General features: G+C 37.7%; 2 protein-coding genes across 2 annotated transcripts in view; one reads left to right on the top strand and one right to left on the bottom strand.

Annotated features, from left to right (window-relative positions):
* LOC126371980 (uncharacterized) overlaps window positions 1–16,391 on the bottom strand; it is a 66,640-nt gene that overhangs the window by 7,893 nt on the left and 42,356 nt on the right. Inside the window, exon 5 of the mRNA XM_050017475.1 lies at window positions 9,617–9,690. Coding sequence (XP_049873432.1) covers window positions 9,617–9,690 — 74 coding nt within the window. The remainder of the gene's footprint in view (window positions 1–9,616; window positions 9,691–16,391) is intronic.
* Window positions 12,513–16,391, top strand: part of LOC126371770 (transforming growth factor beta-1-induced transcript 1 protein) — a 41,923-nt gene continuing 38,044 nt past the window's right edge. Inside the window, exon 1 of the mRNA XM_050017129.1 lies at window positions 12,513–12,667. Coding sequence (XP_049873086.1) covers window positions 12,665–12,667 — 3 coding nt within the window. The 5' untranslated portion in view covers window positions 12,513–12,664. The remainder of the gene's footprint in view (window positions 12,668–16,391) is intronic.

The raw sequence follows: 16,391 nt of genomic DNA, 5'->3' as shown, positions 1-16,391 counted from the left end.
TGGCGACCTTCAACAGATAAGGGTTCAAACAATTGATGTCAGGACAGGAATATTTACATAAGAATTCCTATAGGATGACCTAACTATGACCTAACCACAATAAGTCTAGACTTGTAGGGCTTGTTTACACTCCTAGGTTACGAGTGAAACAATGGCAGTGATGTGCATTAAGCTTGGTAGTATCACGTAATTGTACGTGAAATGGTTTGTTATGATTGATAAACAGTAGGTAAGTATCTTCTTCTTCTTTTCGTTTCGATGGCATTCAAATTTTTTCAACCCAGTATTTTGCCCCCCGAACAGCATTTTCGGCAGCATTCATAAGCAAAGTAAGGTACTTACATTCTTTCTTAAAATAAAGTTTTCCAATTTTTCGTTCAAAATTTTGCTATTCCACTAACAAATAATTCCGTTTATTGAAAAACCAGCCCTTAGTACAATAAAGTACAAGCATTTTGTTGTAAAGATATCTAATGAAACTTTGATCATTTCGATACCACTTCTTCATCTTCATACTTACTTAAATCTACCTATAGGTAAGTAGGGAGATTAGAATCAATGTATCTAGCCTCTCCTACTTCAGCGATTTCTTTTAAGGCTAATTTCTCAATAGTCAGCATCCTTTCTTAAAATAAAGTTTTCCAATTTTTCATTCAAAATTTTGCTAATCTACCTACAGTTGGTAGATTTAAGTAAGTATGAAGATGAAGAAGTGGTATCGAAATGATCAAAGTTTCATTAGATATCTTTACAACAAAATGCTTGTACTTTATTGTAATAAGGGCTGGTTTTTTCAATAAACGGAATTATTTGTCAATGGAATAGCAAAATTTTGAATGAAAAATTGGAAAACTTTATTTTAAGAAACGATGCTGATTATTGAGAAATTAGCCTTAAAAGAAATCGCTGAAGTAGGAGAAGCTAGATACATGGATTATTGCTTAAAGCGATCTCTTCCAAGAAGCCTAAATGTACGTAAAGTGAGGAAATTAAAGCCACAATAAAAACTTAAATAAAAAGTATCAATTTTGACAAAGCTCAATTTGTTCTTTATTGTAAGAAATGTTGGTTCTAAGAGAGATTTCTTCTCTTTCTTGGCATTTATTATCCCCAGAGCATTTCTAAAGTACCAATTTCAAAAGTTACGGTTTCTATATGTGATGTATTTAGTTAAGTATGTAGGTAATTAGAAATATGTTGGTTATTTTCATATGTGGGTAGTTCCTCTTCCGATTAAACGTGTGAACGAACGGACGTGTTTTAATGTGCTCCTCAGTTATATTGGCTAGGATACCTGGATAGTCTACATATTTTTCAGTGGCGACGAGCGAATTACGCGCGTGTGTTTATACTGTGTGGTGTAGTGCAAAACAATTAAAATGTCTGTGGGAAAAATTGGGACATTTGACCTTGAGAAGGACAATTGGGAAAACTATGTTGACCGTTTAGAACAATATTTCGTAGCTAACAATGTGAAGTCCGAAGTAAAAGTGGCTACTTTAATAACGGTGGTAGGAAATGACGCTTACGAACTGATGGTTAGTTTGTGCACACCAGCGAAACCCGCTACAAAAACGTATACGGAGCTTGTGGGTATAGTGAAATCACATTTAAACCCGAAACCTAGTATGTTAGCGGAACGTTTTAAATTTAGGCAGCGAGCGCAAAGGACCGAGGAGAGTATAGCATGTTATGTGAAGGAGTTGAAAAAACTGAGTAAAGACTGTGGTTTTACGGCGGACAGTTTAAAGGAGAATTTAAGAGACCAATTTGTATGCGGCATATTGAATGACGATATTAGACAGAAGTTATTTACGGAGGAGGACACGATCTCGTTCGACAGGGCGTTTAAACTCGCCGTGGCTATGGAGGCGGCGGAGACGAATGCAGCCTTGGTAGAGGACTGTGCCAGAAGCAGAAACGGCGACAGTATACCAAACGGCTCGGCGTCAGTGCATCATATAGCACGTAGCAGGGTGAGCAGCGGTGGCGGCGGCGCACGGCGGCCGACCGGCGGCGGCGGCAGCGCAAGCGCGCGCGCTGCGACACGGGACTCGACACGGGACTCGACAGCGGGCGGTGCAAGTGGCACGAGCGGAGCGAACGGCGGGAAGACGGCAGGCTCCAACCGCAACCGCCGTAATCACGAAAATGGAAGAGCTGAATGCAGAGTATGTGGCAGTAACCACAGGTCAGAATACTGCAAGTTCAAGATGTACGTGTGTCGTATCTGCAACCGGGAGGGGCATCTAAAGAAAATGTGTCCAAAGTTGCGGGGTACGTCTATGCACAATGTGATAGAAGAAAAGGTTGTGTATACGAGCAGTGAGGACGAAAATAGTGACGAGGTAAATAATTATTCATTACACACTAGTAAATTAGAAAACTTTGGACCATACACGGTAGATGTTTGTGTAGAAGGCGTAAGGTTGAATATGGAGATAGATACTGGTAGTGCTATCTCGTGCATTAGTCACGGTTGTTATAAAAAATTGTTTACTCATTGTAAATTGCAAAGCAGTGATTTAATTTTACGATATTATACAGGTGAAAGTGTAAAACCAGTAGGGAGAATAACACCGCTAGTCAAATATAGGAACATATGTAAAAAGTTAGAATTATATGTTATTGAGAGTGGTAAAACTAGCCTGTTAGGTAGAAGTTGGTTAAAGGAATTAAATGTGAAAATACCCGTATTAAATTGTCACAAAGTAGATAAGGTTGGAAGTGTATTTGATGTTGAGGAATTCAGTTCCAGATACTGTGAGGTATTCGCGGACGGCCTCGGACGGTTCACCGGCGGCACGGTGGGGTTTCACCTGCGGGAAGGAGCGCGGCCGGTGTTCCTGCGCGCGCGACCCCTCGCATATGCGCTGCGCGAGCCTGTGGAGCGCACGCTGGAACAGATGGTGCGAGATGGAATCATCACACCGGTAACCACCTCCGACTGGGCTACACCGATCGTTCCAGTATTAAAAAAAGATGGCACTATACGAGTATGCGCAGATTACAAATTAACTTTAAATAAATGCCTCGAGGTGGATCATTATCCCTTGCCTAAAGTGGAAGATTTACTTACTAAATTGCACGGGGGGGAGAAGTTTACGAAACTAGATCTTTCTCAGGCTTACGCACAGTTTGAACTCGACGAGTCCAAGAAGTATACTGTGATAAACACGCATAAGGGAATGTTTATGTACAACAGACTCATATATGGTTTGTCTTCAAGTCCAGGCATTTTCCAGCGGAAGTTGGAACAACTTTTCGCGGATATGCCGCGAGTAGGGGTATTTTTAGACGATTTAATTATAACAGGAGAAGATGATAAATCACATTTAGCTACTTTACATGAAGTTTTTAAGAGGTTACAAAAATACGGCTTAAAAATTAAAAAAGAAAAGTGCACATTTTTCGCGGATTCTGTATCTTACTTAGGATTCGTGATTAGTAAACAGGGGGTGCACACTTGTCCAGAAAAAATTAAGGCAATTAAACAAGCACCGGTACCAACCAACATATCGGAGTTGAGGTCCTTCCTTGGTTTAGTAATGTATTACGCAAAGTTTGTGCCTAATATAAGTACGTTGTTGGCACCCCTATACAGGTTATTAAGGAAGGAGGTGAGGTATGAATGGAGTGAACATTGTATGATTGCATTTAATAAAATTAAACGAATGTTAGTTTCGAGCGAAATTTTGGCCCATTATTCACCTGATTTACCGCTCGTCCTGACGACAGATGCAAGCGGGGTGGGGGTCGGTGCCGTTATCTCTCACCTGATGCCCGGCGGAGGGGAGCGACCGATAGCTTACGCATCGCGAGTTCTCAATACAGCTGAGAAATCTTACTCGCAAATTGAACGGGAAGCGTTAGCCATTATTTATGGGGTGAGAAAATTTCACCAATATTTATATGGTCGGAAATTTATTTTAAAAACCGACCATAAGCCCTTGGTATCAATTTTTGGCGATAAAACTGGTATTCCCGTGATGGCAGCTAGTAGGATGCAACGGTGGGCTGTAATTTTAGCTGGCTATGATTATAGTATCGAGTACGTGCGCACGGACAGAAACGCGGCCGATGCATTATCACGCTTACCGGTGGGACAGGAAAAACGCCGGAGCACAGAAATCACTTATTTAAATTTCATTCAAAATTTTTTACCTATTACCAGGAAAACTGTACAGGATTATATAAAAACAGATGAAGTTTTAAAAAAGGTGTTCTTCTACTTGCAGTCGGGGTGGCCGGGAGAATGCATCGATGAACAGTTAAAACCCTTTTTCGCGCGTAGGAATGAATTATATTTGGATGTGGGCTGCATTGTTTGGGGATACCGTTTAGTTATACCTAAAGAGTTACGGGGACATTTACTGAAGGAACTACATGTAGGACACTTAGGTATAGTTAAAATGAAAAGTATTGCCCGTAGCATGATGTGGTGGCCAGGAATAGACGAGGACATCGAGAGAGCGTGCCGGCAGTGCACGACTTGCGCTCTGGAAAGCAGCGCCCCGCCACGCGCACCGCCTCAACCCTGGCCTTACATTACAGAGCCTTGGTCGCGGTTACACGTCGACTTTTTAGGACCGATAAATGGAAAAACGTTTTTAGTACTAATAGATTCTACTACTAAATGGTTAGAGGTATTCACAATGCAAAGGACAACTGCTAGTGCGGTAATAAAAGTTTTACGTGAAGTTTTTGCTCGGTTTGGCCTGCCAAAAGAAATAGTGTCTGATAATGGACCCCCGTTTTCCAGCAAGGAATATACAGATTTCATGTCTAACAACGGTATAAAGGTAACATTTACACCGCCATATCATCCGTCTTCTAATGGAGCGGCCGAAGGGGCAGTAAAATTGTGTAAGCGGGCAATCAAAAAAGCGATACGGGACGGATGTGACGTGGACAGTGCCTTACAAACATACTTAATGATGTACAGGAACGTGGTGCACAGTACTACTGGCTCGTCACCGGCGATGTTGTTACAGCGTAGGAATCTACGAACCCGATTAGATTTGTTAAACAGGGATAGGCAATTAGAAGCGAAAGTACATGACGAGCAGCAGAAACAAGTGTCCAACGCAGGTGGTACATCGAGGGCCTTAAACGTTGGGGACACAGTGTGGGCCCGAGATTACACAAGGGGAAAATGGTTAGGAGGTCGAGTAGAAGGTAGAATGGGGTTACGTAATTATGTGATCGCTAGGGACAGTGGTCCACCGATTAAGAGACATGACATATCGACCAAATTAAAAAGAAACGTAGTAGCTTCGGAGTGCCATCTTTAGTTCCGGTGGTGGAGGTTACGTCCCCCGTGACATTGCCGAGTAATGATACCACCACTAGCACAGTTGTTGAAGGCGAGGGGTCGGACGGGCCGGAGCCGCAGGCGACTCCTGAGGCTTCAGTGACACCGAGCGCTGAGGCTCCAGGAGAGCGAGGCCCAGAGTTAGGAATAAGGGGTGAGGTAGGTGCTAGTGTCGCACCGGAACCGGCGCCAGCGAACCGTCCAAAGAGGCTTAGAAAACCTATAGAGCGTTATGGGTTTGATTAGATTTTTGTAAGTTGATTACAGTTAAAGTTGTTGTATTTATTAAGTTAGTTAAGTTGATATAGTGTTAGTAATAAGTCAAATATTTGAAATTGTATTGTTAGTTAAGGGTGGAGGTGTGATGTATTTAGTTAAGTATGTAGGTAATTAGAAATATGTTGGTTATTTTCATATGTGGGTAGTTCCTCTTCCGATTAAACGTGTGAACGAACGGACGTGTTTTAATGTGCTCCTCAGTTATATTGGCTAGGATACCTGGATAGTCTACATATTTTTCACTATACAGTGTGTTAGCGACGCCTTAACGATAACTTTGAGGGATGATTCAGATCATGATATCAAGTGGAATTTTGTGTCGCCAAAGTATAACATTTAATAGTATTTTATGCAACAGTTGTATAAGAAGGGTCAAAAAATGCGAGTGGCGTGAGTTGCGATGTGAGCCTTGGCGAACATCGCAATAAGAGACGCCACGAGCATTTTTTGACCTAGTTATACAACGTTGCATACAATACTTTTTCTACGACGACGTAATTTTAAACGAAACACAAAAATTTTCCAATTTATTTTCCAACGCGCGGGAAAATGGCGGCAAATGTATACTTTTTTTTATAGTATATCTATGGCACCAAACAAAGTAAAGGTGCCAGTTTCCAGGTCAAAAAAAAAAACAACAACAATGCTTTTTTGGCGACATTATAGTACAGTTACACTTTGTAAACAATGCTTTTATAGGCCATAGAGCGTACACTTTTTCAAAGAGTTTAATTATGTATGTACTTATATTAGACTTTTTGGTTATTTAAATGCCAGATTAAAGTAGAGGAGTAGAAAAAATAATTTTAAAGAACACAAAAAAAAACTTGATATTAACTCAGAATCATGAGCCGAATCATCTATCTTCTCTGCTAAACTGAAAAGTAATATGCTGTTCATCCCTCCTCATTACATGCCCATACCCCGCTTATCTGTTGCTCCACAATTTATCAGTGACCACCATTCCACCACCTTCGAGACCATTTAGATAAAACAATTAAAAATAACAACCAAAAAGTAATGTAAGTAATGTTATTATCAGAAATGTGATAATACAACTAACGCAATAGGATGTCTGATGTTACCCTACATCCTTACAGCTATAAGTGACATCATAACACTCAATGACAAAAAGGGCGAAATTTCCACAAAATAATCGAATTGTTATTCGTTTGTTGAACATTTCCAGAAAATCTATCTAAAGCTGATAAATTACTTGATAACGTATTGACAACGATAAATTCTATTTTTTTATAGACAAACTACTAAAACTATGACCCTAGGGCACCTGGCAATTTAGTTTCAGCACTAATCTGTAAAGATTAAATTTGGACTTAGGCGAACATAAACATTCATACACTATGGACTATAGAATTCCATTTGCTTCGATCCTGACATACTCTTGCTTTCTCCACATTCATCAACATCATTAGGCGAAACATATCACGAACAATTTAATAATTTTTTTCAGAATGGCCAGGTTAAATCCATGCAGCCACCATGCAGGGTTGGCTGGACGAGATCTCTTTTAGAGATAAGCTCACCTCTTGTTACGGTTTTTTTTTATTGCGAACAAACAAAATCGCGACTGAACCTTCTAAGGACATCTCCAATTTGGTCAATGTACGTCCTACTAAGTCTTCCTCTGCCAGCCACACCTTCGCCTTATCGCGAATTCCATTATTGCGAATTAATAATAGGTACTAAAAAGTTTAAACGCTATAGTTTGAGTGGTCGAACCAATATTCAATGATTTCACGAATTCAGTAAACAACATAATTATTGTTAGAACATAAAATATATAAATATGCTATCTCTATTATGTTAATACAGGATTAAGATAATATCGCATATTTTCTGTTTAACTAGGATTAACATTATTTTTTTAAATAGGCCCGTGTTAGCCAACGTAGTGGTACGTACGTAAACATCCTATAGTACTTCCCACTGCTGGGCACAGGCCTCCCCTCAATCAACCGGAGAGACGATTTTGAGGGATGATTTAAACATAATTCTGACTTATAATATCAAGTGAAATTTTCCGTTGCAAAATTCATGAAAATCTTGATTTTTTATTATTATTTTCAGTTCCATAATTTTGCGACGGTAATTTGCACGTGATATTAACTCAGAAACATGAGCTGAACCCCCTCCCCCCAGTATTCGGTACGATTTCACGAACACCCTTTATAATGCATATTATGTGCAATAACATGATGCAATGTGATGTAACGTCCACCTGCGTTGACCTTTATCAATAAAACTTCAATAAAGACATTCTTCATACATTTGCAATTCACATTTGTTTATCAATGTTTGTGGTTCGTGCAATAGAGAAGTAAATTTTCAATTTCAAAGCTCCACTACGAAATTGAATAATTTAAAAAGTACACAGTAATAATAATAAAATGGCATCTAGGCCCACACGGAATGATACGTAAAATTTAATTTATATTACATTAAAAATTAAATAAATATAAATAAATTGCTTTATACATTTTTATACCGGGTTTACCGTGATCATGGCACTTGCAACAGTGTTGAAATATCGCGAGTCTCATATCCCAGATTTTAACACGGAATCCGGTATTATGTGTTTTAATTATAATAAATTGCTTTAATTAAAATGCTTAGTAATTCCCTACACTTATCCTATGTTACCTTATGAGTGATTCTGCTAAAGTTAGGTACTTAATCAAATCACACTTTAGCATTTAAGAGAATCGTAGATCAGAATTAATGAATAATTTGTCCAAAACGGATGACAGCGCGTAGGAGTCTCTGTATCCACTTAGACAACTGCCTGTCCTTGTCTACCTTCTTGAGTTAGAAAGAGAGGCAACTTCATGGTTTTGGCGCATTCACCCGGTTTGTCAGAACTCCTAATAAAGCCGTAAGTGATTTCGAATGAATCTTATGAGTTATTAATCGGATGGTGATTAAATTTTTGTCGATATATTTTGTTCAAACCTTTTGACTCAATTTCAATGAATGGCAGATTGTAATCAATCAATCAATAATTATTTATTGCACAAAGACCTAAGTAGAGGACATGTACAAACGAATAAAATAGCACAATAGGCGGCCTTATTGCTAAACAGCAGTTTCTGCCAGGAAACTGGGACACAATTTACTTTATTAATCAAGAAATAACCACTTAAACTGTTCAAATAATTGCATACATAACATAAATACATACATATTTAAACTCACGCCCGTTTTCCCACCGGGGTAAACAATGATTATGGAATTCCATTTTCTTCGAATCTGACACACTTCTCTTGCTTGCTCTACATTCATCAATCGTTTCATACACGCACGCCGGTTCAGAGTAAATCGTACTGAACCTTTTCTAAGGACATCTCCAATATGGTCAATGTACGTCCTTCTAGGTCTTCCTCTGCCAGCCTTACCAACTACCTTCGCCGTGTTTACCGCTTTCGTAATCCTATTATTATCCTTGATTCACTAAAATAGATGTTGTTAAAATAACAAGAATATTCTGTTATGTATTCTGATTCCCGTTTCCGGTTTTTTTCTGACGTGACTTATTGTAGATTTGCCGCAAATGGCTTTACTACACTTTTTGGAAGAAAGATTTGATTCAAGTTTATGATTTGTGTGTACCAGGTAGATAGTAATTGTGCAATGATCTTAATACGCATTTGTTACCTATAGTATGTAAGTTATTTTTGGTTGTTTATTTTAATTATTTGTAGTACCTACAATGTATTTTCTCGGGAAGAGCGGAGTCACCTGACAGGCGCTACGCTTAAAAGGAGGCTCCAATCACCTATAATAGTATTGGTTTTCTACAAATAAAGTATTTTGTAATACCTACAGCAAAGTATGGAGGCTGTTTGGTGTGAACCACGAAGTGGAGAGATGAAGGGAACGCTAGCTAAGTAACATTACTTTGCACAAACGCACACACAAACATCTCTCACCTTAAACGCATATACCTGCTCCGTTCCGTCGTGGGTAAAAATAGACATAATGAAGATAATAAATAAATGCGCTTACCCTCCAGTGTCACCCCCACAAAGCTGTTTTAGAAGTCTGGTCACTTCACACCCAGCTGGATTCCCGTCTCCCGTCTGAAAGGAAATTATCAATAATAGTACGTTATTATCACATTTTTTTTCTACAAAAAGTCACTTAAAAATAATATTTTTAATAAATAATACAAAGTATTTTATTTTTATTACATGACTTATTGTAGATTTGTCACAAATAGCATTGAACTTGGCCGGACAAATAGGGAACGCTTACGACCGTCAGCCGGTACGAAATTTACATTTATTATCACAACTGTCATACATTATTAGGTATACATTAGTACATAAGTTATATTATTGGCCGCCATTTGCCATGTACTTAGTTAAGTCTTTTTGTAATTATTTATTTTTATTTGGTGCACTTGTATTGTATTGTATTATTATCTATGGTACTACTTATAGTTATAGATCAAACAGAGGGAAGCGTGGAAAAAAATAGCCGTACAGAATTGGCCATGCTACGATTTTTTTATGTATTTGTTTTATAATTTGTTTTGAAAATATAGTCCATTTTAAGGAACCAATTTCGATATTTTTGTGTTTTATCAATCCTATCTATTTTTTAGAAACACTTAAAATTTCACCCTTGGTGACGTCACTAAAGCAAGAATTAAAAAATGCCTTTGCCTACAAAAAAAAAGCGTCAATATCAATACTGTCAGTTCAATACTGAACTGTCAGTGAGTGTCAGTCCAATTCAGTCCATCTCGCCAAACTCAGATGAAACTTGTTGAAACGTTACTTTATGTGTACCTAATTACATATTTATTTTTTCAGAATGGGAGGAAGAGAATGCTTTTTTTTTTGTTCCATCATGCACGAATAACAGCAGTGATAATCCGAATTTGTTATTCGTACCCATCCTAGAACGTTTGCGTGAAGAATGGTGTCGTAAAGTGAATGCCGAATATGTATGTATTTTTATGAGCAACTAGGTATAATTATAACACTTACATAAGAGCTTTCGCTCCTCTGATCTCCGAAATATTGTGGTTGCTGGAGTTGGTCATAAACTCTAAAATCATGACGTTGTTCACTCGCGGTAAATTACGAGAGTCGGCTTTTTCGAAATTAGCTGTTCTAGTCGCCATCGCAATAAAGAATACAGACAGAAACAGAATAGCTTGTTGAATAATTTGAATATAACCTCATCAACAACTTGTGTCAACTATCAATACCACTTGTCATAAATGAACTTTTTGTAAGCAGGCAAAGGCATATTTTTATACATCTTGCTACAAAGGTCAAATAAAGGTCAATCGTTTTAATAAAATATCTTCAAAAATACTGAAAAATAAAAAAAAGTAAATATAGGGAGTTGTTTCAAATTCATTTATCTCGAAATGGTTTTCAGCTTTCTGTACTTTTACAAAAACCGAGCATGGCCAATTGAATCCAACGATAGTATATTAAATTTATCAAGGGTACCTACATATCCGTAGTGTCTTCAACACTCCTACGCGTACACTCAATACTTGCAACATAATGGTTCATATCATGATCAATGTCACCTAAATCGAAAGCCTATTGCATCGATGACATCACACGGATAATCCGATCTCCGACTCCGAGCCGTGGGTCGTCGTCCGAGTGAAGTCAATTCTTCCGCATCCTTGTAAGATTTGGACGTAAAATGGAGTGAATGTGTAGCAGAGTACAAACTCTGCACATACTGGCCTTTTGTTCGGACCATCATCATTTTAAATTACGAAATTCTCATTCCATTCCATTCGCATTTCCTTTCATTTTACTCACTTTTGACTCACTGAATCCCCGACCTTCATAAAAACAACAAGTGTATTATACCGTTTAGGGCCGTGCCCTCTAATTCCTAAGTCCTGATTCTTTTATGAAATGTGTATATTGTGAACTATTATGTTTGTGACTATGTTACTAAGTTTGTGAAGTGCTTTTAATAAACTGTATATAATCCTGTTGCTGTTGCTTCTACTTTATCATCGTCATCACCAATCATTCCCCTACTCTGCCGGCACGTCGGGATACCATATCCTCACCTCTCAGCGTGCCGCAAATGTATGCCAAGATTAAGGTCAAATCGTCATCCTTGTGCAATGAGGGACTTTGTGCAATGGCGTTAACGTTATATTAATTACCTATTTTCTCATCACTCTTTATTTAATTATTACATAATTATTCCAAAATACAATGTAATGGCAGAAGCATAATATATAAAAATAATTGTTGTTTGATATTTGAATCACATTTTGCATAGAATTATGTCGCTACTATTAATGCTTATCATTTATACGCAAAAACAAATATAAACGAAAGGTACGAAGGAAATACTGTACAGCGCCATCTTAATTGTTTTTTAGGAACGTAACTGAAAATGCCTCATGAATTTATTTAAATATATTTTTTATTAAATTAGTATTTGCTTTTTTTCTTTCGACGAGGTCTATTTGTACAGCCAGTGTTACTTTTACTACCTATGTCTATAGTCTGGATTTCTTTCCTAAGGCCTAAGAATAGAAAAGGATTTAAGTTACTAATTATTTTATTGGTCGACTAATGAATTATTAATTTATCTTAAGTGCAGTTTTCACTAATACACTCTATGGCTCGACCATTATACTTAGACGGCGATAAGGCTCATCACCTACTACGTTGGTCTAACTCTAAAGCTCGGTGGAGTGTGGATACTTAGTTCATCTTACGATGGATGTACCTCTGACTACTCCAAATGTGAGCTTATGTAGCTTCACTTGAAGCCGGCTGAATTTGCATACCACTAATCGGACTCAAACGACCGCGCTGCGGATTGCTTATTTTCCCGATAGCTTCCTGCCAAAAGCCGCAAGTAAAGCCATCTATAGGCAGCGAGCTCATCAAACGCTTGTAAAAAATCTACGCCATGATCAAGGTCACATAATCCCGTGCAGTCCTATTGCAAGGTGACGTCATTTTCGATAACCCGCCAGTGTTGTAGGTTACGCCGCACTCAGTCCGCGCCGCGCGTCCGCGAGTGATACACGTACTACACATCGCAAAAATGGTGAGTGTTTGTAAACTTATTCCGTCTTTATGCGCTTTGGAAGATTTTCACCGGTCGATAGAAATAGCTGGCAAAGGCTGCCCACAATTAGTTGTTAAGGATAAAGTTTACGGCGAGACAGTTCAGAAATATATACTTGATCGAATGTTAGATTGTTTCTGTTTGAGTTCGGCTTGTTGAATTTTAGAAACGGTGTTGTAAAATATTTTTATGTTGATGTTTTTCATAAGAATTTATTTATTTATTTATATAGACATTTGCAACATTACAGTATAAACCATTGCGTTACAAACAAGATTCTTATGGGCCTAAAACAAATTAAACAATAAAAGAAAGAAATGGTGTAGTTAATTAGTATCGTGTGGTGCGGTTATTGATTACACTATCCAAATCCAATAAACTCTTGGTGATGGGACAAACAGATGTTCAGAAAATAACTTATTGTCCAGATCCAAATACTTACATCAAGAGGACATTTTTCGAAGATTTATCAAAGTCAAAGAAGAGAGTGTGGGAAGTGGAAATATGTATTTATCTGGAATGTGATAAAGTGAATTTAGCAAAAATAAACATTGTGTAGAATAATAAATCACCTGCGTCGTAATGACATCTAGCATTAATTTACTGTGAAATGTGCATGAAACTATTGAAAATAACCTAGATTTATCTGTGTTTGCTTAAGAGATTATAATGTTGGATATTTATTAGACTACATATTATACTTAAGCTAAGAACTATTCACCAGGGGGGTTAAAAAGACCACATTAAAACAATTAACCAAAAAAAAAACAACATTGCTATTTGACATTGTTGATATTGCGCACTCACTTTTATATGCGCAAATGTCAAATTGCAATATTGTTTTTTATATGAATTGTTTTAATGTGGCCTTTTTGAACCCCCAAAAGACAGCTTGCAGCCACACTTAATATTGCACTCATAAGATGGATTTTATAATTTCTGTCCTTAGAGAAATGGAATGAAAATTCAAATCTCTTAAGATAAAGTCGAAATTAATAAAACAGTTGTCCTCTAATTATTAACTTGTAATGTCATTTCTTCTCCTCGGCCATAACACCATGACGTAGATTGTTATGGGGAAATGTTTCTTTGAAATGTTAAATTGAACTTCAACAAGTTTATCCATGATAATTACTTTGATTAAATGATTAGAACCAATAAGTAATATTGCAAATATGTATATAAAATACGTATTTTCAAATAAGATGGTAAAGCAAATATAAACTGGAGGAATGCATCTGTAGAACAATAAAACGCGTGGAAATAGCGTCCGGCCCAGGGGCGAACTTTTAATAACTGTCTGTTGAGAGGCACAGATTAAAAATAATGTTTTTACTGCGAAATAAAGCACGCCCTGGATCCACTGTCACATCTGATGTGGACTAAAAAACTGTATCAAAACAAATGGTCCATTTGCCGAGACATAATTTGAGGTTTATGAACTTTTCTGAATCTATTACTGGATGTCTTGTTAGAGGTTAATTAAATAATAAATTATAACTGAAACTGGTGTCTTTAAGACCCACTCTCTTGTCAACGTACTGTCCTCTGTCTCTATCTACGTTAATTCTTTGACTTCTTTACAAGACACGACGTCCGCCATTTCTTTCATTTGTTTCATGTCCGATCTTCGTGGTCTCCCTCTTTCCTTTTATCTTCCTTTCTATGATATTTTTAATCAATTCGTCGTTTCTTTTAAGTAGCCAATTATTTTGCCTCTGCTGTTTTGAAGACTTTTGGTTTTGTCGCTCTATAAATTATCTTCTATATCGTTCTAGATTATTTTAAATTGCTAAATCCATGATAACTCTTTTCGGACAACGCATAACGAATCCCGGCTCGGTATCCAAACCATTGAATTCGACTTTGAATTCATGTTTGCATCATAAATAACTTTGTCATTTGGTTTTCGGGATTTGTGTCGAATTAGTGACAATAGGCTCGCCCCCTATTACATGAGACTTAAACATGGCTGGCGAGGAATGGGTGTACGTACCATACACCTTTGCCTACCCATTCGGGAATACAAGGGTGATGGTTATGTTATGCTATCTGATCCGACCCTTCGCTCATCGTGGTAATGGCATTCATTACCACGTCGTTCAGACATGATGATAAATGGAGATTAAATAAGAAGACCAAATTCAAGACACAATAGTTCCTCTGGATAACTGCGTCAATACTATCTTTGAACACGTAGCCTTGGACAATTTTAGAACGCTTCTAGTTTTTTTTTTGGGGTCAGCGGCCTTTATTTACTAACAAGAAAGTTATATTCAAATCATAAGAATGTGCCACTTAATAGTGCTAAATGAAAACTGGTCAAAATTTACTTGGAACTCACAATAAATCAGGATCAGGTTAAAAAGGCCACATCGAAGCATTTCATCTGAGAAAGCAATATTACTTTTTGACATTTCTTGACATTGTGCTCTTACTTCTATATGTGCCAATGTCAAATTATTTTTTAGATGAATTATTTCTATGTGACCTTTTTAACCCCTCAGGGCTTTGAATACAACACGAAGCATGGGTAACCCATTGCTACTCGGATATCATAAAAAATTGGCGAAACGTGGAACAATTTCGAGTAGGAAAGTTGTTACCTTCCTACATAGCTGATCACGATCTCCGCTAATTCTAAACTCTACCCCGTCAGCGTGTTCGACGATTTCCGTCATTCAGAACTTATCTCTATCGACCCACTACAATTGATTAATTCTTTCAAATATAATCCTCTCAGACGGTACCCTGAGACGAGGTTCGGGTCCCTCAGGTCTGTTGTCTTAAATTTTGTACCGGATAAGAGCCCTCAGTGCTCCCCATTAGTCCCCCCATTAGTTCGCCCAATAAATCCTAATATTGCGCTGATGGAAGTGAACAGGTGGTTGAAATATTTCAACTATGTGACTAACGCAGTAATACAGATGACAATTCTAGTAAAGTTCGGCCTACTGTCGGTTCCATGGTGCGCGCTAAATATTTGTCAGCGCTATTCACGGAGAAGGAAAACAAAACAGCGTTACACTCGCGATCCACTGATTCAACGCTATTTCCGTCGACGCCACATAATTCGCAAAAATTACGTAAATTATTTACATTAATTTAGCAATTCCAAATCTGTGATAGTCCTTTTCGGACAATGCGAGATTTACATCGTAATGTAACGGGTTCGAATCGCGTCTCGGTCTCTAAACCACTGAATTCGATTTTATGAGTGTGAATTTCAGATATCACATGGTTTCTCTCAATAGGCTCTAACCCATTCTTTCTCCATTTATAGGCAAGTATAACACTTGTGGGAAAGTGCATAATATTCTCGTCGGATTTAAATAACTAAATTTTGAAATTCAAGTAAAGAAAAAAATATAGATTGCGTTTCGCTGCGTATTTTTTAAAATTTAGTTTGAAAAGGGTGCAGCCATCAATTCAATTTTTTATGTTAGTTTGACAGTTTTAGAATCAGCTTTGTCTCTGTCTTGAACTCGTCGTAAGTGAAGGACGGTAATAGTTTTAAAGAAAGAAAGACTCAAATTATTTTTTTGTTTGCCAGAATCGGCACCATTGTTTTTATAACATGTGTAGGCTTACGTTTTGATGATCATCAAACACTAAATCGCTTGTCAAAATCTGATCTCCCCAGTTCAGAGCACATTTGTGCCAATACACATTGATTACCCGACCACTCAAGCTGGCTATTCTC

The sequence above is a fragment of the Pectinophora gossypiella genome, chromosome 13 (genome assembly GCF_024362695.1).
Source record: "Pectinophora gossypiella chromosome 13, ilPecGoss1.1, whole genome shotgun sequence".
In the NCBI taxonomy this organism is placed as follows: domain Eukaryota; kingdom Metazoa; phylum Arthropoda; class Insecta; order Lepidoptera; family Gelechiidae; genus Pectinophora; species Pectinophora gossypiella.
This window is presented reverse-complemented; position numbering and strand designations above follow the sequence as displayed.